This window comes from Euprymna scolopes, chromosome 15 (genome assembly GCF_053919585.1).
Source record: "Euprymna scolopes isolate OS-2025 chromosome 15, ASM5391958v1, whole genome shotgun sequence".
Taxonomy (NCBI): Eukaryota; Metazoa; Mollusca; class Cephalopoda; order Sepiida; family Sepiolidae; genus Euprymna; species Euprymna scolopes.
The window spans coordinates 112,035,474-112,061,599 of NC_136496.1; the positions used below are offsets into that span (position 1 = coordinate 112,035,474).

At 31.8% G+C, this 26,126-nt stretch overlaps 1 protein-coding gene across 50 annotated transcripts in view; it reads right to left on the reverse strand.

The window, feature by feature from the left end:
- The window catches only part of LOC145294072 (uncharacterized), a 616,260-nt gene that overhangs the window by 77,087 nt on the left and 513,047 nt on the right, over nucleotides 1-26,126 (reverse strand). For all 50 annotated transcript variants that reach the window (XM_080141108.1, XM_080141084.1, XM_080141083.1 and 47 more), the window contains 2 exons: nucleotides 7,342-7,485; nucleotides 4,823-4,873 (listed from right to left, as the gene is read on the reverse strand). In XM_080141108.1, the coding sequence (XP_079997234.1) occupies nucleotides 4,823-4,873; nucleotides 7,342-7,485 (195 nt within the window). The remainder of the gene's footprint in view (nucleotides 1-4,822; nucleotides 4,874-7,341; nucleotides 7,486-26,126) is intronic.

The following is a 26,126-nucleotide window of genomic DNA, read 5'->3' on the forward strand; positions in this document are numbered from 1 at the left end:
TCTTCTGGAGCAGTAGAAGGATCCTACCATTTTTCCAGCGATCTTGGCAACTGACTTGATGTACATATTCCATTTCAGGTCAGGTCAGAAGCTTATCAAAACATGGAGCTTCCCCTAGACGAGAGCAACCCATATCAATTGATGCCAGATGGGGATCAGAGCATTGATGACGTAAAGATAGGAGCTTGGTTTTAGATGCATTAAAAGTAACCAGCCACCTCCTCCCCCACTGTACCACGTGCTCGAGATCAGAGGAGAGAGAATCTGAGAGAACTTTGTCATTTAGGGCCTTTGATGTGTTGTTGTAAATGATCGTGTCATCAGCATAGATGTCAACGAATGATTTAAGTATGTGTTTTGGGAGATCACTGATGTAGACCAGGAAGAGAGTTGGGCCCAGGATGGACCCCTGAGGGACTCCAACATTAATATTGATGGCCTCTGATTTCTGCCCATCAACTACTACTCTTATGAGCCTATAGGAGAGAAATGATTTTATGATTGAGAAAACATTTCCAGTTATACCGTAGCTGGACATCTTGTGAAGTAGGCCCTTATGCCATACCTTATCGAAGGCCTTTGATATGTCAAGAGCAATTGCCCTAGAGAGGAAGCCTTTGTCAAGAGATTCGCTAATCCTATGAGATATAACCGTTAGCACATCTGCTGTAGATCTGGCAGAACGGAAACCATATTGCATGTCACTAAGAAGGTTATTTCTGCTGAGGTGGTTGACTACTTCTCTATTTAATATGGATTCCAGCAGCTTACTCATGACACACAGGAGACTTATTGGTCTGTACTGAGAGGGAGAGGACTTATCACCTGAGTTCTTAAATACAGGGCATATTGATGAGGTTTTCCAGGGTGTTGGGAAGCACTTCTCTTTAAGGCAACGCTTAAAGAGTTTTGTAAGTATGGTGGCAAGTTCTAGTTGAAGCTTTTTCAGCACAATGATTGGAATGCCGTCAGGGCCAGTTGCTTTACTGGAATCAAGGTTCTTGATTAGCTTGGCAACATCACACAGATATTTGTATGTTGAAGAGTGTGTTGTCTGTTATAGGAGGAAATACGGGGAGTTGATGGCCTTCGTCACATAGGGTAGAATTAGCTGCAAAGTTCTTGGCAAATAGTTTGGCCTTGTCTGATGCTGACGAGATGACCTCAGGTCCATTGATGATGGTTGGGATAGAATGTATGCTTCTGTTCAGGATCCTGTTTGCTATTTGCCAAACTGGTGGGAACCAAGCCGCTGCTCAGCTACTTTGGATTTAACGGACTGGCATATAGCTCTCTTGCATTTTTTATTACTCTTTTGCAGTGGTTGCTGGCAGTCCTGAAGGCAGCTTTAGTCTCAGTGCATCTATTACGTTGGTAGCTATGGAAAAAGTGATTTCTGTGTGCGATGGCAGCAGCATATTCTGGGGAGAACCATGGCTGGCTGTTAGGTTTTTGTTGGAATTTTTTGGATGGTATGAATCGGTCTATGCCTACAATTAGCCATTCGGTCAGGTCTGATACTATGGAGAACACATCTTTTTTAAGCATCGAATGCAGTGGTAGATCGGATATAAGTGTACGGAAGCTATCCCAGTCAGAGTATCGATATACAGTATGGTGGAGAGGCACATCTCCAGGTTTATTGCGTTTCGTTTTTATCTTAACTGATACAACTGCGTGGTCGGAAGATCCCAGAGGAGACAGAACGGAACTTGAACATAGCTCAGGGGACGTTGTGAGAAAAAGATCTAGAAGGCTAGCATACTGACCGGAAGTATCGGGCACTCGGGTGGGTTCGTGGACAATCTGGGTGAGGTCATAAGCAATGGCAAAATCATGACAGAACCTCCCCTCATCATCCGAGTGGGTCAGCCATTCCGAATTGTGGACATTGAAGTCACCACAAATGTGGATGTTAGCTGAAGAGTGAGCAGACAGGATGTGGTCAATTTTTTCAGATATGCTCTTAAGGATAGTAACTCTGCTGTTGTGGGGGCGATAGAGAGCGAATATAAATGCAGTGGTGTAAGCAAGTGCAACCCGGAAGCACATATAAGGTAAATTAGGGTCTTCTCTCGAGATATCCCTACCACACGGACAGCCATCTTTAATGTAAGCACATATTCCATGTCCATGGCGATCAGTTTTTATCCGGAAAAAAAAAAAAAAAAAAAAAAACTGCTTAGGGGTCAAAATTGAAAAATTGGTATGTGGGTATCACTGGATTTTTATCTGCTTGTCAACAGTTTCATGACTGCACATACACGGTTGTGTAACATGACAACTTCCTTTTGTTAAGAATAAGTAGGCTTGAACACAATTTTTAAATATCATATCAAGCTGGTCTAATGGTTATCAAACTTGACTCATTATTTGTATGTTTAGTTTTCGATCTCAGCTCAAGTATTTTTTTCTTTTACAATTTTAGAAAAAACAATACTCACATGCACATGTCTTAGTTTCTTTCGGATTTTTTTTTTAAAGGAAATCTAAGGTTACATTTAATACCTATGGTATTTCTGTTTATAATGAATAAGAAATCTGCATTAATTAAAATGTAATGCTTCTGCACATTTTATGACCAGGCAACTTGCTAGTATGAAAATAAATGCTGTCATAGATGAGACACAGGAGCAGCAAAGGGCTAAAGATAACAAAAAGTTATATTATTAGTACAAAATTTAAAGGAGTCTTAAAATTGAAAAAGATGCATCAGTTGGGAATTTTTCCTTCTATTTGTCATTATTAATTGTTTGCTAAGGCATTAACATGCATTTTTCTGACGTATCATGGTTGTACAACACCCTTTTCCCAATCTATCAACTAATATAATGGAGTGCACAGAAAAATAGTGTCAAGTAAGAGTGGTAGTTTTTTTGTTTTTTTTACATAGTGATCATCACTTATCAAGGCCAGGAAGCCACTCAGGGATAAGGGTTATTGCAAGTACATTACGTTAGTGTGGAGATTTGATGAAGTGTTTACTTAAGGGGGCGGTTCATTAGGAATTTGTTAACGTTGGACTTGAAGACATCCAAGTTGTAGTCCGGTGGGAAGCAGGCAGACGGAACAGAGTTCCACAGGCGTGCAGTTCTAAGAAAGAAGCTTTGTTTATGGAATCCGCGTTTTGATTTAGGCACAGATATAGAGTGGGGGAAATTTTTCACAGTGGATTCAGCTAGACAGGTGTTTTTCGTGAAAGATTGGCGAGAGGGGACCAGAGATTGGAGTTCAGACGAGCACCTAACATGGTAGTAACGATAAAACAAGGATAGGCTCGCAACGTCTCCTCTGTGGGAGAGAGGTTGCAGGGTAGAAAAGGGCATCCCCCACTAAGTCACGAAGTCTATTTTGTACTCTGTCAAGGCAGGATAGGCTGTTTTTAGCAGCTCCTGCCCAGATATGGCAACAGTATTCCATCCTTGGACGTACTTGGCTTTTATATAAATAGAAAATTGCATCAGTAGTGAGATATCTTCTGGAGCGGTAGAAGGATCCCACCATCTTTCCAGCGACCTTGGCAACAGACTTGATGTAGTGATTTATCTCGAAAACTATACTGTTTGATAATCTATTATATAAAGGGTAGTACTCTGCGTGTATTTCCAACTAAAACTCTAAAACTACAAAACAAACACACACAAAGTTGGTATTTTCTTAATCAGCATTATCCTGGAGGAATAATATCCAAAATTTAGAAAGTTTTTTTTTTTTTTTTTACGCTAAAATGATACATTCATTTATTGGAATTAGTTATCATTCTAAAACTTTGGTTTTTAGGATATAAAAATTATAAATATATATATATATATATATATATATATATATATGGTGCCCATAAAGTCTGTGTGAATTAAAAAGTATAACTTTATTTGCATTTTCAATAAAAAAAATTTTTTTAAATTGTAAAAAAATGCAAATAAAGTTAAAAATTTCTATTAATGCACACGGATTTTATGGACAAATATTCTACTCTACAGCAGTTTTTAAGGTTTTGTTTGCTTGTTTTTCAAAAATATATCATTTGAAAAAAAAATCCAACAAATTCTGATTTAAATAAAAAATTAAATTAAAAAATAAGAAAATTTTTGAACATTCCCAACATGAAGCAAAATTTTCATTAATTTAAGTCTTCTTTTAACATTATTTTCACACCTAATTAGCACGTTTTATTGCAGTTAAATACAATTCAGCATTTATATAATCAGCAAATGTAACAACAAAACCGTGCAAAACGCAAACAAATAACAGTGGGAAAATAACGAAAAGGAAAATTAATCACACACAAAATCAATAAATAAAATTGAAAGCAACAATAAAAATAAAACCAAGGATAAAAGATCCTTTTAAATGTTGGGAAACGGCAATGTCAAAAGTAATCATTGCTTTTATTCACGTAAAAGAAATCAAATTGACATCAGCTGTGGCCAGTATAAATAGTGGTGCCTGGGGAGAGGAGAATTAGGAAAAAAAATAATATGCAAACAAATTGGAATTTTTTAAAGAATTTAAATCTATCCCAGCATAAAGAAATCTACGCCATGCTGGGAAGTTTCATTTTACTTTTTTGCATTTCATGCCTGAAGGGTTCTGAAAATTAAAACAAAAGGCAATGCAAATTGAAACATAGATTTTAAAAAGCATCCCCCTCCCCCTAAAAAAAAAAGTCCATTAAAATCTATAGCACACAAGACAACATTTTTGGGGTTTTTAGGGGATGGAGTTGGGGTGGGTAAGAAGGCAGGAAAAAAAAACAAAAAAAAAAACGAAGCATGTCAGACGGTACAATCATGGTGCAAACGGACTACAGTGTAGACTGTACCTGAATCTGCCTCGTGTTCTTGAGAAAGATCAGAAGGGACTGAGGTTTCACCTGTTGGGGGAAGAAGAAAGAGGCACAATTTTTTTTTTTTTGTTTCTTTTAAATCAATTCAATCATTTATCTACATTTAAAAAAAAAGAAACATTTCACAACAGACAATGTGTACTCACACACAAAAAAGGAAACAATAATTCAATAAATAAATAAAATTTTGATGGGGAAACACAAAAGGAAAATAAAAAAAAGGTAAAACATCGTGAAGAAAAAAGTGATAAAATAGGTGATAACAAAACAGATATGTATTAGTTGTGAGTAAAAAAAAAAAGAAAAAAAAATTCCAACTAACAATTACATTGCAGATACAAACTATGAACACGCATCAATCGTTAAAAAAAATATTAATTTACGCATTTGTTGAATAAAATCTTTAATTTATTTCCCCGAAAAAAATTCAAGTGCATCTTATACAGTACTGGATTTAGACTTATGGAGACCCTATGCTCTTTGGGTATCTCTTATCAATTTATATATATATATATATATATAAATATATATATATATATATATTTTATTTATTTAAGTAAATATTAAATGCAACGGATACCTTTTGCTTTATGATTCTTTTTTCTAATTTTTCGATTTTCCGTATAAGCTTTTTTGTATCAAAGTCAAAAATACTAATAAAAGTTCTGTAATTGTTGCTGTTGCTGTCACAAGCGCTTTCGATTCGCCCACGAATCATCTTCAGGTGTTGAAGTAAAAGTGCAAAGAAGCGAAAATGAGAATTAAAAGTGAAAACTAAAATATACAGTCAACGGTGTTAGGCGATAAGTTAAAATTTATAGAATCAATGAAAAGTCGATAAAAAATATAGGTCGATTAAAAATTCGAATATTAAAATCCGCAAGTTCGTGGACATTGTTAAAAAAGTCTGTACACTATGAACTATGCAAGACATTTTAGAACGTTACTGCTTTTCTCGAATGCAATATCATTTATAGTGGGTTGAAAGGTTTTAATATATGACGCTTCAAGAATTTATATAAATATATATATAAATATATATATATATATTATTCCAAACCAGATTTATTTAATTCACACTCATAATATTTTATTCATTCTTTTTTATAAAATGCATCTTAGATATGATTTGTTGAATAGTAAAAGCCCACCAAACAACTCATCAGAGACAAATGTATGTTCCTTGGAACATGATAACTAATGATATATGTTATAAAAATGAAAATTCATTTTTATTGAGCTTAATTAATTGTGACAGTTTGAAAACTTATAAATTTACCTTAAAGATAAATACTTCCTTATAATCATTATATATATATATATGTGGGGGGTCAAAAAGAAAGTCCGCACTTGTCATTTTTTTCAAAAACTGCAAATTTAAGCTAAATTGAATGTAACTGTTTAAACAACCTACACCTCATTTGATTCGCCTTTTATTCCTCTATAATTTTACCTGTTCATATTTGATTTTTAATTAAAGTATCCTAGTGTTCACATCAATATATATATATATATATATATATATATATATATATATCTTAATCTCACATAATACTAAGAATATGCATTCTCTTAAATATTGCATCAGATAGACGCAAAAGAACATTCTGGTAAATTTATTCTTTTATAGTTCTTTCTAAATTCATTTAGTTTATTCTTAACATGATTTCAAAACTTTTTATTTATGTGATAGAACAAAATCAGTTCTACAACCACAAGCGCTCAATCGCTTTATAAAAAAGTTAATAGAAACTAATATGCAGATTATGATGTCCTAATTGTAGCTAGGTTAGCTTAAGCCTAATTCTAGCACTGATTTAAATGCACAAAAGAAAAAAAAATGAATAAAGAAGTACTAATAACAAAATATTGCATACAAAAATAATCAAACTGGTTTAAAAGAATTAAAAACAACCATAAAAAATAAAATAATAATGATAAAATAATATCGAAAATATCTAATGTATAAATAAATAATTAATGTCTAAAAATAATCCAATTGAAACGATTTACAAAAAAAAAATGTTTATTGAAGTTAGTTTATTGAAGTTATATCTGGAATAAAATATTTAAATATTATTCATTATTGATTTCAGTTATTTAAAAAAACGGTTTTTAATTAAAACAAAAAAGAGTTATACACTTAGAGATTCATAATAACATTTCATTTTTGAATGAAAATACACAAAGGGAATAAAAATCAACAAATGAGAGCGGGTTTACAGTGCACACAAGAGATTGTTCAAAGGTTATCTCCCCTTTGTCAAGTGAATACATTAAAAAAATGATAATGTGATAATGTGGGCACTTGAAACTGATGCAGGAGCATGTGCAGAATAAATAATAAAGTGGGAATATTACATGATAAAAAAAGTAAATAATGATATTAATAATAATCAAACAATATAGAAAACGCACAACAGAAGCAATTCAAACATGCATCTGTGACAGAAGGTCAGCTCTGTAGGCCAGAGTTGGGTGGCCTTTCATCTAACCTTCTCGAGTGGTGGCTTCATTTTCTAATCCCAGAAAACTCTTATAATCGTCGTCATCATCGCGATAGGGACTGCTGCTGTCTTCCGTAATCATTATCGTAGGCATATCAGAGCTTCCCTTATAAGGAGCAGAGGAGGAGGCGGCTGAAAATAATAATGAAAATCACAAATGCCACTGCTTGGAACACTAGAAGGGTTACGAGTAGCCATTGCCATCCTTATATAACACACAGCACGTCTTGCTTACATTGCAAACAAAATGTTTTAAAGAAAAAAAATGAAATAAAATAAAAAATAAGGCATAAATAAATTAAAAACTTTTAGAGAGGCAGCAATAGGCTTTCACATAAAATAATCAATGTCAAAAATAAAAAGTGTATATATATATATATATATATATATATATATATATATGCACAATATTGTATTTACATATAAAGTGCTGTTTAAAAGTTTGTGGAATTTAAATGAAACTGGATTATTAAGTTTAGCTTGAGAAATCATGATTTCGATGTAGTTTAAGAAAACTGATATTGTTAAATATTGGCCGGGCATGCCGAAAGATGTGCTGGTTGATAATTATTATTATGATAATCGTTATTAATATTTGTAAAAAAAGAATTTTAAAACATATACATAATGACGTAATGAGATAACTTAAAAATACACATGTATCAGTTGGGAGTTAGAGTGAGCAGATCCAGTCAGTAGTCAGATGAAGAAAGACGGTTGTGGACAGTAATGGCTCAGAGTAAGGAAAAATGCCGATAGTAAAAGCTTAGGATCAGCGTTGCAAGTTTCCAATGGGGCGGGGGAAACATCTGTAACAAAGCTGCTGTAAATATCACCAAGACTGAGTTGTACGAATTTTCGTTTGCAGCTTTTTTGAGGATTTGTCAAATCCAAACTAAAGGTAGACCAGGCATGTTTTTCCATTGGCTGATGTAAAAACCCCAGAGACTTTTATTTTTCCCTTAATGTTATAATTGTTATACATACTGTTTTAACAATCACTGGACAATCAAATATATTGACATACCAATAAACACATCATATATACAACCTCCCCATGTTATACAGAACTATATTATATAACATTGTTATTTTAATTTGATGTCTACTAAGATGGAGTTTTTCTAGTTTGTTTAAATAAGTTTTTGCATTGTAAATTAGATGAACAGTTGATTTACCCGTCAAATTTATGCACATTTCCCGAGGTTTTAAATAAAGCAAATAGAAATAATTTTAATCAATTAATTAAATATTTTTTTTAAACATTTGATTTTCTATAACATTTCAAATTAACCATATGAAATAATGTTTTCAAAGGTGCGACGAATCTCCTATTTAAAATTTGCACCACCACACACGTCTATTTTAGACTAACAACAATCGTCAGCAACACCATATCTATTCTATTTCTCTCTCCCCAACGAGCAAGCCCTCAGAGTTAATACCACCAGGCAAAATGAAGAGAAAAATAAAAAAATAAACCGACAGTCTTCTTTGAAAAAGATGTATTCCATCGGAAGTATTAGAAAAAAATTCATCATTTAATAAAATATTTTTAACATTATTTTATTTCTCATGGAAAACCATTTTGTATCTAGAGTGTTTCAAACTTTGAAACAGACACTTTATATATATATATATATATATATATATATATATATATATATATATATATATATATATATAAGAAACAAAAAGAAATGAGACATTTTTGCATAATAAAAAAACAAAACAATAATCACAGAAAACATGCAAAACATTTCAAGCCATGGCAACAAAACATATCTATATTCATAATGAGAAACATTAAACAGAACTTATACGTATATAACAATGGATTTCATAAATGGGCAATAAACAAATTTAAGAGTATGCAAACTGTTTAAATGTGCAAAACGAAAAGAAAATGGATGCAGAAATATTTCTGCGTTAAGTTTATCAATACTGTTTAAGTAAAAATAAATGAAGACCAAGTAAGAAGATGAGAAACTAAGAAATCAAGTCTTATAGTTTCCAGAGAAAAATCTAAAAATCCACCATAAATAAAGAAATGGCACTCCAAGTTATATCAAAAAAACAACATAGCCCTCAAAATAAAGTAGATAAATAAAAATAAGAAATATATATAAAAAAAGAGTAATAATCGGTTATAGAAAAGACAAGTTTAATAAGAAATAAATCACATCTGACACAAGCTTCATAATCTTAATTCACTGAATACAATTAAAATGGCATCTTCATTAGGTTAGTTGTTATTAGTAAGCAAATAACTAAATATTAGTAATTAGTAGATACAACATGCTAAGAATATAGGAAACTAAATAATTTTGCTAAAATTAAACTATTTGTCAAAAAATGAATTTCCCTTAAGCAAAAAGAAAATTAAATTTTTTAAAGTTTTCACCTATCTAATCCCAAGAAAAAAATTTTAAAATTTCAAACAAGGTTTACATAAAGCAATATTTTAAGATATTCAAATTCTTAGGAAGTTCTTTGGGTTAGGGTTAGAGTAATTAACACTAAATAAAAACAGTATTTCAACATTATAAAATGTTATAGATGGGCAGATAATAATTAACTTGCCGATTATGGACGAAAGAATGACTTAATATTTCCTTTAAAATAGTTTAAATACAAAGCAATAAAACTTTTATGCAAAATATATGTCACTTTTACATTTACTGTTATTTTTTTTTTTACATTAAGCTTTTGAATAAAGTTTATTTTAGAGAAATATCTGTAACTTCTTCTATAAGTATACGATACCATGTTATGATTTGCAGAGGAACAGCCGTCAACAATTACAATTCTCTAAAGACTCACCTATCTGTGAATCTATTCATTACTATTATTATTTGTACTCACTAGGAGTTCTCACACAAGTCATCATCAGAAATTGCTCACTAACAATAATTGGTGATGTTTGCTGAAGTCTGGATGGCAACAAGTCTCCTCAGCTTTCCAGTACTCTCTATACCTTTTGATAACCTTTATAAATGAATATGTATCATTGCAACAGCTGCTTGTCATTAGCTTGTCGCTGGCAACCATTATTGATCATCACTGGAATTCGGGTGGCAATAACACTACCCAAGGTCCTCTTTGCACTTATCCAGTGGAAGTCTGGTTAGTGTTTTCTCTCTTTAGTCTTTTTATCCTCCTCATCTCTTGATTATTTGGTGTGGTGCCAACACTATATTATTAATAATAATAACAATATTATTATTTCATTATTTATAAAATTAATGTTAAAACATTAGTAATAAGTTGTTTAAGAATAGTGACCAAATCCGGCCAATCTCATTTTACTGTGTTTACAATAATTGTTTAATCTTATTTTAAATATGATTGAAAGTTATTTATTGACAAGAAATAGGAGCTAATTAATAAAATGTTCTTTTTCAGAATCAATATGAAAATATCAAGTGGTGATAGAGAGGCAATTGTAAAGCAAAGTCAATTCCCGTCATTAATAGACGGAGTTTGTTCCTGTGTGGTGTAGTCTATTGCCCCAATTGGTCTTCACAGTGATTGGTTGCAATTGGTGCTTTGTCAGATTCAAGAATATTTTATTTATTTAATTATAGTGCAACTGAAATGACGGTCAGTGGTTAATATTTATTGATTAGATATTTTTAGTTATCTATGTACCTAACATTTCCCAAAGAATATAGAATGCTCTAAAAGTATAAAACAAGTTATATATATATATATATATATATATATATATATATATATATATATATATATATATATATATATTATATTAGAACTGCCGACTATCAACAAGATGGTTGTAGGCTTCATCCCTAGCTTGGGATGAGTGCTAGTCTAAGTGCACTGAAGCAACAGTGTGTGAATGACTATATATTATTATATGCATCTATTTTCAACATTTACTTTGACAGCACTTATTACATAAGTATATATATATGTGTGTGTGTTGTCATTAGTGTCTGTCTAATGAATATTTATAAAAACAGTTTGCAATTTCTAAATATTTATGGAACTCTCTTGAGATGTCATAAGAGACCATTCTCGTTATCATATCAGACTCTTTTGCTTCTCTATTTGGAAATTTGTCTGCTAAATTTCTTCTATTCAACCTAATTGTTCTTAAAATTGAATTAAGTTTTATATTTCTTTTTCTTTATGCTTATTAACCTGAGATCATGAGGCTCAGCTATTAATTAGATAAAAATATTAAAAACTGATGCATTTTTACAAATGGTTTCGCTGTTGATTGCTGATCATATGCCATAGGTTTTTAGAAGTAATAGAAGATCAGTAAGGCCATAAAAGATCAGTTGTACAACTAAATGACCAGCTGCCTTTCTGATGACCACAACTGGAAGAGAAGAGAACTGATTGAACGTGCCACACATTTCTGTAGGGCAAAAGTGCAATGATGACGAGAAGATTTATTGGACAGGATTTACATACTGGTGCAGTGAAACAGTTCACGAGTGTTTGTTAGATACCTTGATCTATTTTTTTTGTTTTGATCAGAAAATATACTCATTCTCTTCGCTTGTTTCTTTCAGCAAGTCTTTTGTGGCTATAATAGTTGAATGATATTAGCAGAAACATCAAAATAGCCTTTTTTGCTTTGTTTTTATCAAATAGTCAAACAACTTACAGCACTAATACAGCATATGGCCCTTGGTTGGGAACTAGATTAAAAGCAACGATAACAAAACTGTAAATTAAGAAGAAATTTTCACTAACTGAGAATTTAGAAACCCTAAGTTTGGATTTATGACAAGAGATGTTGCTAGAGGTACTAAATATAAACCATGATAAATTTGTTTTTTTTTAAATTTTTTTAAATGACGATTGATAATTTATTTATATTATTTGGATTACCATGCTCATCTTGAGTGTCATTCTCACAACATTTTGGCTGATGTAAGCCGCAACCCTCTTCAGGTGTGTCTTGTTGGACTCTGGAATCTTTCTAGCAGACTCTGGAATCTGCATGGAATTTGAAATGGAACCGATCATTTAATCCATGGGCATAATATGCTCATGTTCTATCAGCCATGACTGGTTAGAAGTATTAAGTAGTAATTTGCAGTTGTATTCTTAGTATCGTCTGCGCTGAGGATTACATTTTCAACATTGAGAAGAACGAATTTTATTTAACACTTTATACATTACTGGTTCTTTTTGTTTTTATTTTTTTTTAAATTCATGTTCACCTCATACAAGACATATCACCACCTGAACCTAAAGGGCTACTATTTGGGAGATGAGCAAGATGTTAGTTTACGTGACATCTCTTTCTCATATATATATATTAGCTTTACTTACTTATAGTTGTCTGGGGTGCAGTAAAGTAATTTTAGCTTTTAATTTTTATTTGTTTTCACAATGGTAAACTTGAATAAACAGCGATTATATTTTTCAATTTAAATTGAGTGATTCCCCTTGACTGATTTTTATTTTTGATTATTCACAAAATTTTCATATTAGTAGTTGCTTGAATCAGGCTAAGTAATTTTTTGAATAAATTGCCAATATAATGTACAAGAAAAAAAAAAAAAGAAAATGAAAATTGTCAATTGAAGTTTGAGTTTTCAACTTAAATACTATTTCGGTCTGACTTTGAAAATCCAACAAGATAACTTAGTATGTCAGATTAAAAATTCCAAATAATATATTATAACACTTTTTTGTTTTTTTGATATTTTCCAGTATATATTTTAAAAGAATATTATTAATATTAATTTATGTTTTAAATGACTGAATGACAAAAAAAAAAATATTTGGATTCTTCAGACAACTGTTTTCATCTTGAGTACTATTCTAACAACGATTTAGTCAATGTAACTTGTCACCTTCTTCAGGTGTGTCTCATCTAACTCTGGAATCTTTTAGTTGAACTCTGGAATTTGTATGGAATTTGGAATAGACCCTTCTATTTAATCCACAGAAGCAAGTTGCATTGATACAATCAGCCACAACTGAATAAAAGTCTTAAGTAATTCATTATAGTATTCTTAGTATCGCCTGTACTGAGGATTGAACCTTCAACTTCAAGAACTTTTATTACTTAGCACTTTTATCCATTGGATTAAATAAAGAATTCTTTCAAAATTCCATACAGATTCTTGCATTTAATGTACAGATTCTAGTGTTTGCCAAGGCACACTTTGATAAAACTTTGTGAGGATAAAATTCAAGATGAGAACAGTAGTCGAAATGATCCAAATTATCAATCCTTGTCTCCAAAATTCAGAGACAGTAAAAAAAAAAAAAAGAAAACATATTTTTTTTGTTAAGAACACTATAATAAAGGAAAGCATTAAGTCATTCTTTTTATAGTTTGAATCATAATATATAAAGTACATGAGAAAATAATAAAAATGTCTCCCCAGATCTTTGTCCAACATTCATGGAAGGAGTAGAATGTTAAAATTTAAATGAAATTGAACATAACATTCAAATTATATTTATATAAAAAGTCGGTCAATTGGCTTTCATGCGAGATCATGACTTTTCGGTCCCTTGATCACTGTAGATTGTCTTAATAATGTTTACACCTGTATTTGTCTTTATAAATGTTAAATTTTACTCAATTCTTGTTGCGGTTGACAGTGGCCGAGGGGTTATAATCCTTACTAATGGATTCAGAGATGACTTTGTGGCTGGGTTCAAATCCCACGACCAGTGTCAATTGACTTTCTGTACTGATGATTCTGAAAGGATGAAACACTAGTGTCTGTAGTTATTAAAAATTATTTATAATGTAATTGTGCATGTGCATAATTAACACACAAATAAATTTAAAAGCAAATCATTATTTGCTTTGAGATTTGGTTTACTTTTAATAAACTGCAACTTGCCCTTCCAACCATCATAGAAATAATGGCAGCCTCCAAAACAAGTATGAGCTCACTTTGATGTGGAACTCCTAAGAAGCAGAACCAATCCTGCTTCTCTGTCATAGACTTCCTCCCATGACGTAACTTTCTATACACATAGCTGTAACTTAACTTCTAACTGAAAATTTTATTTCCTTGCTTAAACCAACCTTCTGTGGATTTTCTATTTTTATTTTTACACACAATTGCTACACATACAATGTTTGTAAAAAAAAAGAAATTTCAGAAAATAATGAAATTCTTTCTTTGCTGTTGAGAGGCATCACTATTCATAGAGCTACCTACTTGCATGTCAACAAGAGACAGCTGTTTTCTGTCAATAACAAGCCATCTGGTAGGAAATGAGACAACTCTATCACTATGCTACAATAAGGATTTTTTAATTTAATTGAATATATTTTCTGTCTAATACAGGGCAACTTTCAAAACGGATATTAAACTGAATATTTGTGTTTTTACTATGTTATCAAGGCTCAAAACCACTTGAGGATAAGTACTAAGGAGTTTGTAAGGTGGATGGTAAAACAACATTGTTAGTATCATTAACAATGATTGTAACTGGTTAGAATTTGATTTAAGATTTGTTTACATTGGACTTGAAAACGACCATGCTGTAGCCATCTGGAAAACAGCTCTGATGTATTGTGTTCTACAGACGGTTAGTTCTAGGGAGCTAAGTTTACTTGTGGAAATATTTTTTTAGTTTTGGGTACACAGAGAGAAAGGCAAATCATTGACTGAAAGCGAATATCATGATATAATTTTGCTGTTATGTTTGATTTCATTTAATTTCTATTGCTACCCTTTTGATGTATGTTAATTTAAATAAAATCTCCTAAGATAATTTAGCATTTGTGCATTTATTTTGGATATTTTTATTTTTAAAGTACTCCTTTCAGAACAAAGGGAGACAAATCAAGAACACTCAATACAAAAATGTAAAAGTTTTGTGTAACTTTTAAGTAAAAAAATATGCCAAAATAATACAATAAAACAAAATAAAGTATTAATTATCTGAACATTTATTGAATCAAAACAAAATTAAGAAAATTCTGAAATGAATAAAAGTTGTCATTATATAAAAATGTATGACTTAATTTATAAATAGTTTGGAACAGTCATTATTGGAAAGTGACTTTTCTTTCGAAAATCTTTTAATAAAATTTAAATTTTCATAATGAATTATAGCATTTTCAGAATTTTCTTAATTTTAATTCAATAAATTCTCAGATAGTTAATGTTTTATTTTGTGTTATTGTATTATTTTAGTGTATTTGTTTTGTTTTCACCTAAAAGTTATACAAAACTTTGACATTTTCGGATAGGGTCTCCTTGATTTGTCTCCCCCTGTTCTGAAAAGAGTTCTTCAAAAATGAAACAAAAAATGTTCAAACTAACAAAAATGCACAAGTGTCGATATATATATATATATATATATATATATATATATATATATATATATATATATATATATATTTAAATTGACCTTGCTTTCATTAATTATTTAATTCATAATTATTAAATCTGTACAGTTTTACTTAAGCTTGAAATGGTTAGGTAGATACTTAGTGTGTTCAAAGTTTTTTGGATAAAGGACTTTCATTTACCTTTTATTTTATTTAAAGCCAATGTTGAAGGGGGAGGTAATTGATAAATTCATCCAATTCCTAAGGGTATTGGTGCAAAGATGAATATAACAGGTTTGACCTGACATTCCTATTTTTTAGTGTGTGCATCATAAACTTTATACCAATTACATTTCCTCACACTTTCCAATCCTACATTTTGTTAATATACATTTTAATTTTAAAATTAATTATTTGCGGTAGAATTGTTAGACAAAATTAAATGTTTAGTTATTTTATTTGGATTTGCTCGAAATTTTTCATAAATTTAAAAGCAGCTTTCGTGTTGTGTTAGATCATATAAAAAAATTTGTTTGTCATGTAAGTAGATCAATATTCTTTATATATCTCAACAATCCATAGTAGTTTTGTATTTTAGTAATAATTTATTTCAATGACATACAGCGATTTTTTTTCTTCAGACCAACTACAGAATTGTATGCTTTTGAATGTTTGAAAACATTCAGAACTTGAAAAGGTATCACCGATGAAAACCAGTGTTAACTATATCTTGATAAGATCATCCCAGGAAGCCATATCTACTACCATCAGGGAGTGAAGTCTATGATTTGCTGGTCACTGCCAGAGAAGCAAGCAAGCGCTGGTGAGAAATGTATTGTGGACTCGATGGAAGAGGTGCATAAGCATAGGACGACCTCGATCCACGTACATCCAGCAAATTGCACATGACACCAACTGTGATCCTAAAAGATCTGAGGCAGCTGATGGAAGACAGGGAAATCTGGAGAGAAAGAGTCACATTGGTCCGGGCAAGGAGCCTAACAAGATAGAGATAGAATGGAGACTAGTGGGGTGGGGTGGGGTGGGGTGGGTCCTGTTTTATGCCAAGTCATTTTAAGGCTTCTTCCATGTTCATACACTTTTATATCTTATCATTTTTTTTCTTTTTATTCTTTTTAACATCTTTTTCACTTGGTTGTTAAAGTCATTCAAGTGTGTGTGGGGGGGGGAGCTGCTTTATACTAGGTCATTTTAAGTTTTTTTTTTTTTTTTTTTCATTTCTCTCATGTTCTTATTTTTTACATTTTATATTTTTTTACTGTTTTTTTGGCATCTTTTTCGCCTGGTCTTAAAGGGCATATCACAAATTTTCATGATTGTAGATTAGCGGCCTTGTGTGAATGGAGGCGCTTAAAATGATTTTATCCACAACAATCTGGCACACAAATGCCTACTAGACACTACCCTCGAGTGTTTAAGGTCTCCCTGTACAGGGATTTGTCACAACAACTTGGCATGAGGATACTTTTCCCTAGAAGTAAACCTTGAATATTCAAAATCATAGTATTTGCAAACCAAATAAGATCTCAGTATGGCTAACCCACACTGGCTTTTACAAGGAATGGTGCACCTTCTCCAAGTCATGTTACCTCAAGTAACCGCACTAAATTGGATACTCCACCTGATTAGACGAATTTTTGTTTGTTAACCCAGTAAGACTAAAATACTACAAAAAAGCTACACGATAACATATTTAAGTGGTCAATTGGGGAAGAGGAATTTATGTTCCTAACTACTTTACTAACTCAATGTTAAAGCGGTAATGAAGAACTTTACTGGAATATTCGAATATCTATGTATCTTATATAGAAATCAAGTGTTAGCTCCAGGAAAGGGACCCCTAGATTTTGGAGAATTTTGACTGAAGTAAAATGAAATGCAAGAGACGAAAAGTTTAAATGCTAACTTGGGAGTAATCATGAAATGAAAAGGCATATAGGTGCTTGTTTAGATTAAATCAGCACATTTCAGGTGAAAACATTATAACATACTTATATATCGTGGCAAAATAAGTATAAATTCCAAAAATTATGAGAAATGATCTGGTAGAAAAATAATTGCACATAAAAATAGAATTCATCGAATTATCAAGTTTTATTGTATGTTTTAATGTGGAAGAGTTGTCCAACCAATTCAGTATTACAAACAAGAGTGATCACCCTTGGCATAAATTGATTTAAGTGTCTGCTATCATTAAATGCGCTATTTGGGAAACTAATTGTCGCTGATTTTTTATTTAAAATACTTCATCAAACACATCTACTGGATGATTTTTTGTAATTTATACTAATTTGGAGATGATAAGCAAGTACATAGTAATGTTTTCACCTGAAATGTGTTTAAAACATCAACAATGTAAATAAACACTGGCATATACACCCCTCTTCATGTCCATATATAAAAATATTTAAGTTTTTATTCACTTATACCGCAAAAATTTCATGAAAATCCAATAATACCAGTAATTTCACATTTATAATTTTATACCCTCCTTTCCCCATATATATATATATATATATATATATATATATATATATATATATATATATATATATATATATATACATACATACATACAAGAATGCTTGAATTGCATATTCTATAAGTACAAATAGTTTAAGGGGAAAAAACCTAATAGTTTAAAAATAAAATATATATATATATATATATATATATATATATATATATATATATTTAAGCTTGTTATAATAAGAAAAAATATCCCCATATATACACTAACACATCCACACATATAAAAACACTTAGGTATTATAGTTTTATTCATTTACTTTTTTTTTTGTTCTGTAAATACAGACATTAAAAAAAAAAAAAAAAAAAAAAAAAAACAAGCCTGCATTGAATAATGATGCGGTTCTGTTATTTTAAGTTAAGCTGATCTTGTTTTGATCTGTAAATATCAGGGCCTCTGTTTAGTCTCAAGAGACAATGGACACCCCTGTAAGAGTGGCTGCACGTGAAATTGTGAGGCAATGGTTGTGCAATCCTTAACCAAACCTCTCCTGAATTGGTACTGCTTGGGTCCAGTAGCAAGGAGAGTCCTAAGACTGACTAGAAAAATTGCTGAGATAAGCAGAGAGAACATACAGAATCTGGAATTCCTAAATGGTCATTCATTTTAGTACTGACCAGGCTCAATGTTGCTTAACTTTGGTCTGATGGGAACTGGTGTGTCAACATGATAAATGCCATATATGGTCTGTAAATAAATAAAACTAATTCTGTGTGTGTGCTCTGAGAGAGGAATAGACGAAGTAGAGAAGAGGGAAGAGAAAGAGAGAGATAGTAGTTTTAATATGTTACATTTTTACCCTCGGAAACGCCGGGTAGCCCTGCTAGGATATAATAAAATAAAGATATTGAAACTAAACTTTGTTTTACAATAGTATGATACAAGCGCACATTCCCATACGAAAAAAATTAATGATATCTTGTAAAATCTCAAATGTCTAAAAAATTTCCAAAATAAAAATCCAATTTTGTAGTTTGTAGTTGACTTAAGAATATTGCTGCATGCGGGTGAAATAAATTATTACCAAAAAAAAAAACCTACCATAGATTATTGATTTTTTTCAATACACTTTTATTATTATCAATATATATGCAAAAGTAGATTAGACTGGCTTAGTATTATAATTTATCTAGACTGCTACTTATTATAAAATGAGATGCAAGGTAAATTGTATCAAATGTTTTATAGTATTAATGATTTGAATTTTATAACATGTTAATTATTTAAAAAAAATTAAGGTTGCAACTGATTAGAATATTTTACAATCTTATATTGTTTGTTAATATTCACATATTACAAATGTTATGAATGAGTTGTTCCCCTTGATGATAGTCTGTTTGAAGCTTGTTAAACTAGGCATCACTAGAAGTTAAGAGTTAATCTATATAACAACTGTGGTGATGGGTTGTTAGCCAATTAGAATCAACCTTATTACTTTATTACTTGACCATTTTCAATAAAGAGGCATTTTTAAGAATAAATGTGGATGGTATAGCAAAATTCCTGTGGTAATTTAATGCTGAACTTAATATTAATCATAAAATATACATGCAACATAATCCTTTTATAATATATCACTTCACTGGGAACAGACATTCATTTTAATGCTCATCTAAAAAAAAAAAAAAAAAATCAAAGAAAGTTTCAGTTTTATTTACAACACAAGCACACAATTGTTTTGGCCCTTTACTGATATTTTATATAATTTTCTGCATATATGTATTTTTTTTAATTATTATCTTATATCCGTATAATATCGATTGTATGTTTGTATATTGAATAAAATTGAACCATTTTTTTTTTTAAATGAGTGTCCATGCAGTATATTATAAAAGTACTTATACCTTTAGTATTGCACTATGGATTTATCGAAATGAACTTTGTATCATTAATATCTATATTTGAATACAAAATTGGAGAAATTTTATTTCAATACTATAAAAATATACATATATACATACATATATATATATGTATGTCTGACATGATTCAATATTTTTACTGATCAAGTGGAAATTCATAACAATGAGCTACAAGTAGTCAAATATCATAAGTCTGTAAGCAAGCACATTTTTTCTATTGTGACCTGGAAGAAAACTACAAAATCAAATAATGAAAAAAGAAAAACGAAAAATACCAAGATTACCAAAATGCAAATGTTTGATTTAGACAGAAAGAAACTGAAGAATAAGCAGAATATAAGCACCAATACCCGAAAATGCTTGAAAATATAGAAATCCCTAGCATGCATTATCTAAATAATAAAAAAAAGAACAACTTAAAATATTTCAAAATGTAATCATAAATATCTTAAATAACTAACTGCTGAAATAAACATTTACAAGTGAATCTTAAAGCTAGCCGCAGTATCGTTTTTACTTTGTGAACTTCCCGACACCAAAGACCTACACTAGAAAAGCAGACGGAGCAAAAGTGAATTGTCCTTTCAACTTCTTGCGGAGAAAGGGAGATGTAATTTACCTGGAGGAAGTAATAACTCTTGACCAATTGATGAACAAATGACACTCGTTCTTTCGGGAATTTCTGACATATCTTCATTGGCACCAGCAGCTAAAGCATCACCTACAGTTTCAAAAGGAGGTACCTTCTGGTCGGCATGGTAAGGAGTAGACTGAGATGGCTCATTAAAATGCTCGCCCAGAACAGAAGAGGGAGTCTCCTGGTTTGGAGAGTACTCTGAAGGCTGTAGAGAATGATCAGCCACTATATGTGAGGGAGTTTCTTGGGATGGAGAGATGTCTGAAGGATATGCAGTATTATCTATCATAACAGAAGATGGAGCATTATAATCTGAAGGCTCTGCAGTATGATCAGTCATAATAGAAGATGGGGCATTATAATCTGAAGGCTCTGCAGTATGATCAGTCATAATAGAAGATGGGGCATTATAATCTAAAGGCTCTGCAGTATGATCAGTCATAATAGAAGATGGGGCATTATGATCTGAAGGCTCTGCAGTATGATCAGTCATAATAGAAGATGGGGCATTATGATCTGAAGGCTCTGCAGTATGATCAGTCATAATAGAAGATGGGGCATTATCATCTGATGGCTCTGTAGTATGATCAGTCATAGTAGACGATGGGGAATCAGGACAAAGAGATGTCCTGAGAGGCTCTACAGTTGGATCGGCCACCATAGAATAGGGAGTATCAGAACCTGTAGATTCTTGAATATGATCAGGCATGATAGAAGATGGAGTATCAAGGCCAAGAGATGTTTCTGCAGGCTCTTGAGTAGGATCGGTAATAATAGAACCAGGCATATTAGGACTTGAAACCTTTGCAGTCTGTTCAGCTATAATAGAATAAGGAGTATGAGAACCTGAAGGCTCCACAGTTTGATCAGATGACAGAGTATCGGGGCTTAGAGATGGTTCTAAAGGCCCTTGAATATGATCGGTAATATTAGAATAGGGAGTATCAGGAGTTGAAGATTCTACAAGCTGATCAGCTATAATAGAAGTTGGGGTTTCATGACCAGAAGGTTCAGCCATAAAAACAGAGCTCTCTCCTGTTGGAGAGGTTTCTGAGGATTCTGCAGTTTGACTGTCTAACATAGGTGTGGGAGTTTCTTGGCTTGGAGCAGATACTAAAGATTCTGTCATTATAGAAGGTGTCTCTTGGTATGAAGAGGTATCAGTGGGCTCTCCAGAATCCTCTGAAGGCTCCAAAGAATGACCTTCCATAGCAGAAGATGGAGTTTCTAGGTCTGGATAGGCCTCTGCTGGTTCAGATATTATAATAGAGGGCGTTTCCCAGTTTGAAGTTCCAGAAGGTGCTACAGAAGGAGTGGACATAAGAGAAGGAATATCCTGGTTTGGAGAGGATTCTAAATGTTCTGCTACAAAGGGACTGGGTGTTCCTTGACTTGGAAGAGAATATAAATGTTCTACAGAATGTCCGGCTGAAATACTACCGTCCATTTCGCTTTCACTTCCACTTGGGCTTGCTAGATCATCATAGAAGGCAGTTTCAGTTCCTGGAATCACCTCATTAATCTCGTATTCCTCGGCCACCTTCCCGTGATCAGTATCAAAAGATTCATGCGTCGTCTTTATCTTTTGTATCATCCTAGTTTTAACAACCGAGCGCCCGTGCACTTTACCAGACGGCGACTTCTCGTCAACTGTCTCAACGATTTGCTCAGAGTGAGGTGGAGTCTCAAAGGTCTCAATTGTATCCAAATGCTCGGTTCCAGGAACGTCAACATCGCCTTCAAAGACCTTTTTTATATTACCATGAGCCACGACCTCCTTTTGCAAATGACTAACTGAATGTTTCTTAATCGTTTTTACGTGATGCACTGTGCCATCTTCTAAAACCTCTTCGTAATCTTCAACCTTTGTTTCTTCCCGAGGAGCCTCCGACCTGGTTATATATTCAATAGTCTCCTCAACCGGCCCTTCTGATGTTTGTGAACAAAGCCTCATTAGCTTATGTTCAACTCGGGTACCATCAGGTAGGTTTTCTTCATACTCTTTCTCCTCAATAGTCTCAGTAGTAACACCTCCATTGACTGCAAATCAGAGATAACTAGTACATTACTAAGTGAGCAGGAAGAGGTTTAGCAAATAGAACCAATTCTATAAAAGAATTTTAATAAAAAAAAAAGCCACAACTAAACAAAAATTAGATAAGAAAATTCGGTAATCTTGTAGTGTAGTTAACAAATCAGAAATTAAAAATATATATATATATATATATGTATAGCAAATAACTTTAACTAAATGCATTCAAATTTAATTTTCTACCGACCTGTAAACTTAATTTTTGAAACAGTTTTAAGTTTTTTTTTTGTTTTTTTTTTTTAAATTAAATTTTGTTCAGAACTGTTTTTTGTCACACAAGAGAATTAAAATTGCTGCTTCTTGGTCCATTGTTTTTAGTAGGGAGGGGGATGAGGCTTCATTTCTTAACAAAATGATAAAAAAAAAATGACTTACTCTACCACTAATCTTAAGAACAAATTGCAAGCCTTCCTTAGGGTTAGTGATAGAGCAAGTTATATATTTATTTTAACTATCTCGTCAGCCTGCAACGATCAGAAGTTAAGGAACATCCCCAAAAACAAACAAAAAAAAAAAACCTTTTTTTTTTTTGTTTGTTTTTAAAGAAATTAACTTTACGATAACAAATTCAGAGATAATGAAACACGTTTCCGCACTTTAAAAGTATACAGATTGTTAGAAAATGAAATTTTAATGCATTTGGTGAAAGTTATTAGCTGCGATTTTATATATATATATTTTTTTCTATTTCTCGGCTGTTAATTATACTACAAGATTACTGAAAATTCACGCATCTAAAATAAGACATTAAATAAAGACTCTATACTTGATTTCTCCGTTAAATGTTTAAATATAAGCCCTCGGAATGGGGAAATCTGACGGAAATGTATTCTGAAGAAATGGGGGATTCATTTATTAAAGTGTTTATTTATTTATTTTTTTTATTTATGCATTCATGCATATCCGAAATAAAGGAAATAAGGCGGATAGTAAATTTTCAAACACATGCTGGAGAAAATCACAATTCAAAAAAAAAAAAAAAAGAAAATCAAAACAGTATTTCATCCAATGTAAACAGAAAAAAAAATTCATGCAAAAGGAAAAAAAAAAAAAAAAAAAAAAAACACAATTCAACAACAATTAGGAAATTGGGAGTTTTAACATGTGAAAGTTAACGCACACAGACATCATTGCAAAATCAAATCAAATGAAACATGAATACAAAAGTCTTAAATCTGAAACAAAAAAATGATGCGTTGATATCCATTATGATTTCTTGATTAGTTGTATGCTAACCTATTATGTATAGAATTTTTTTTCAATAAGTATTCATTAATGAATGGATATCTGGAAATAAAAGGTTTTTACATAAGTATGGCATCAGTATGCATAACTTCGAACTTGGATATTTTACAGAACTAGGAACGTTATAATTTGGGAAGGTTAACAAGTACATAAGAACTAAAAAGACGGATCAAATTAATTGCCTGAACAGAACAGTTTCGCAACACTTTATGCCCCCTGATAAAGATTAAAATCAAGATATGTTATTAAACCTCGTGTTCTCAGTGTTCTAATTTTGATAAAAAATCCATTATATAATTTTGATTCTAGAAAATAGCTAAAATTCAAGGCCGAAGCTTAAGGTGTCTTAAGAATAAATAAAAAATCAAGGAATTTTGTTTAATTTGTGTCTAACGACTATGGATTCAATTCAATGAGAATCTCGTGTTTGAATTTTTAAACAGGAAGCTGTGCCCATATTATGCCCTTTAAAAATAAATACTCCAAAGAGACTTAAATTTGGGAATACTTATTAATTGATGTCCGACACCTATTAGGAGTTCATAAAAATCAAATATATTTAAAATTTCAATTGCCTTCCACCATCTTTTTTCAAAACTAAAATTAAACTAAAGCATTTGGATCCCTTACATTTATTAGCTAGATTCCGAAATCCATAAGGAGTGTGAAATTTTATTTTCTTCTGAAATCCTCCTCTTCCTTATTTTCATTGTAACAACTTAGCCTGAAGAAGCTTAGCCTAATAAGATTATAAGTGAAACATGTACATAGTCAATAATAAAAACAGTATGCTATATATATATATATATATATATTAATGCATGTGTTACAGAACATCGGTACCATCGGTTTCCAATCCAAACAAGGAGGACCTATATTTGGCCGCCTATGCCAGCCTCTGCTACATACTACTCTTCTGTAACACTTCTACCCAACTTATACCATTAACGATTAATACACTAGCACCTTATATTCATTAACCCTTAACCTCAAGTGACCCTGGGCCTTGATAAGTGATGACTTCCAAGTAAAAAAACAATCATCATCATTATTGTCATATTCGGTTTGACATCTGTTTTACATGCTGGCATGTGTTGGATGGCTTTTAGAAATTGACTTCTAATCTTACCTACCTCTAGCTCAAATATAAGTCTTTCTTTTAAATATCAATTAAATTAAATGTAAGTCTTTCTCTTGTCCATTTTTATCACATCCTCCCTTGTTTTCATTGGCATTCCCCCACCAACTGATCCTGTAACCTTTCTCTTTCTACATCTTATCCACGGACTCAGATCCATCCTTTCAACATGACTCTACCATCAAAATTTCTTTATTGTTTGGAAATGTCTAGAGGTCCCCACGCCACCTTTGCAGTGCATTTTTACATGTGATATTTAATATGGTTGGATTCAAATTGTTTTGTAGACCGGTTTCTTTGAAGCTAGTTTCAACCATTTCTCAACGAGAATGGCAGTAGGTCTGAAGAATTAATGTTTACAAAATTGTAAAATCAATAGATCTAATGCTCAATTCCTGAAATTTTAAAAGGTATGGCTTCACTAAGAAATCATCATTATCATATTCAGTTTAACATCTGGTTTTATATGTTGGCATGTGTTCGATGGCTTTTAGAAATTGATTTCTAAACTAACCTATCTCTGGACAGGTCTTTATTTATCCTTGTTTCTCTAAAATCCACCCTTATCATTTCCACAAATGTTTTCCTTAGCCTACCCCTACCAACTGACCTTGTTACCTTGATTAAATCTAATTCAAGGACTCTCATCCATTTTCTCAATATTGCCAAACCAAGTCTCCTCTTCTGCACACATCTTTCTATACCGTCCAGATTTAATCTCCCTCCAAGGTCATCACATCTAAACCCGTCTTTAAGAGTCACATTATAAATCCATTGTATCATTCTCATATTTCTTACCATGCAACGCATTTCCTCAAGCCTTACTGGCCAGGTTTCATTTTCATATATCATTAGATGCCTGATAGATTTTCCTTTGGTTGACAGTGGTAACACTACGCTGGTTAGTAATGGCAGAAGTTCCTTCAGCTTACTCGATTCACTCCTAATTTCTGCT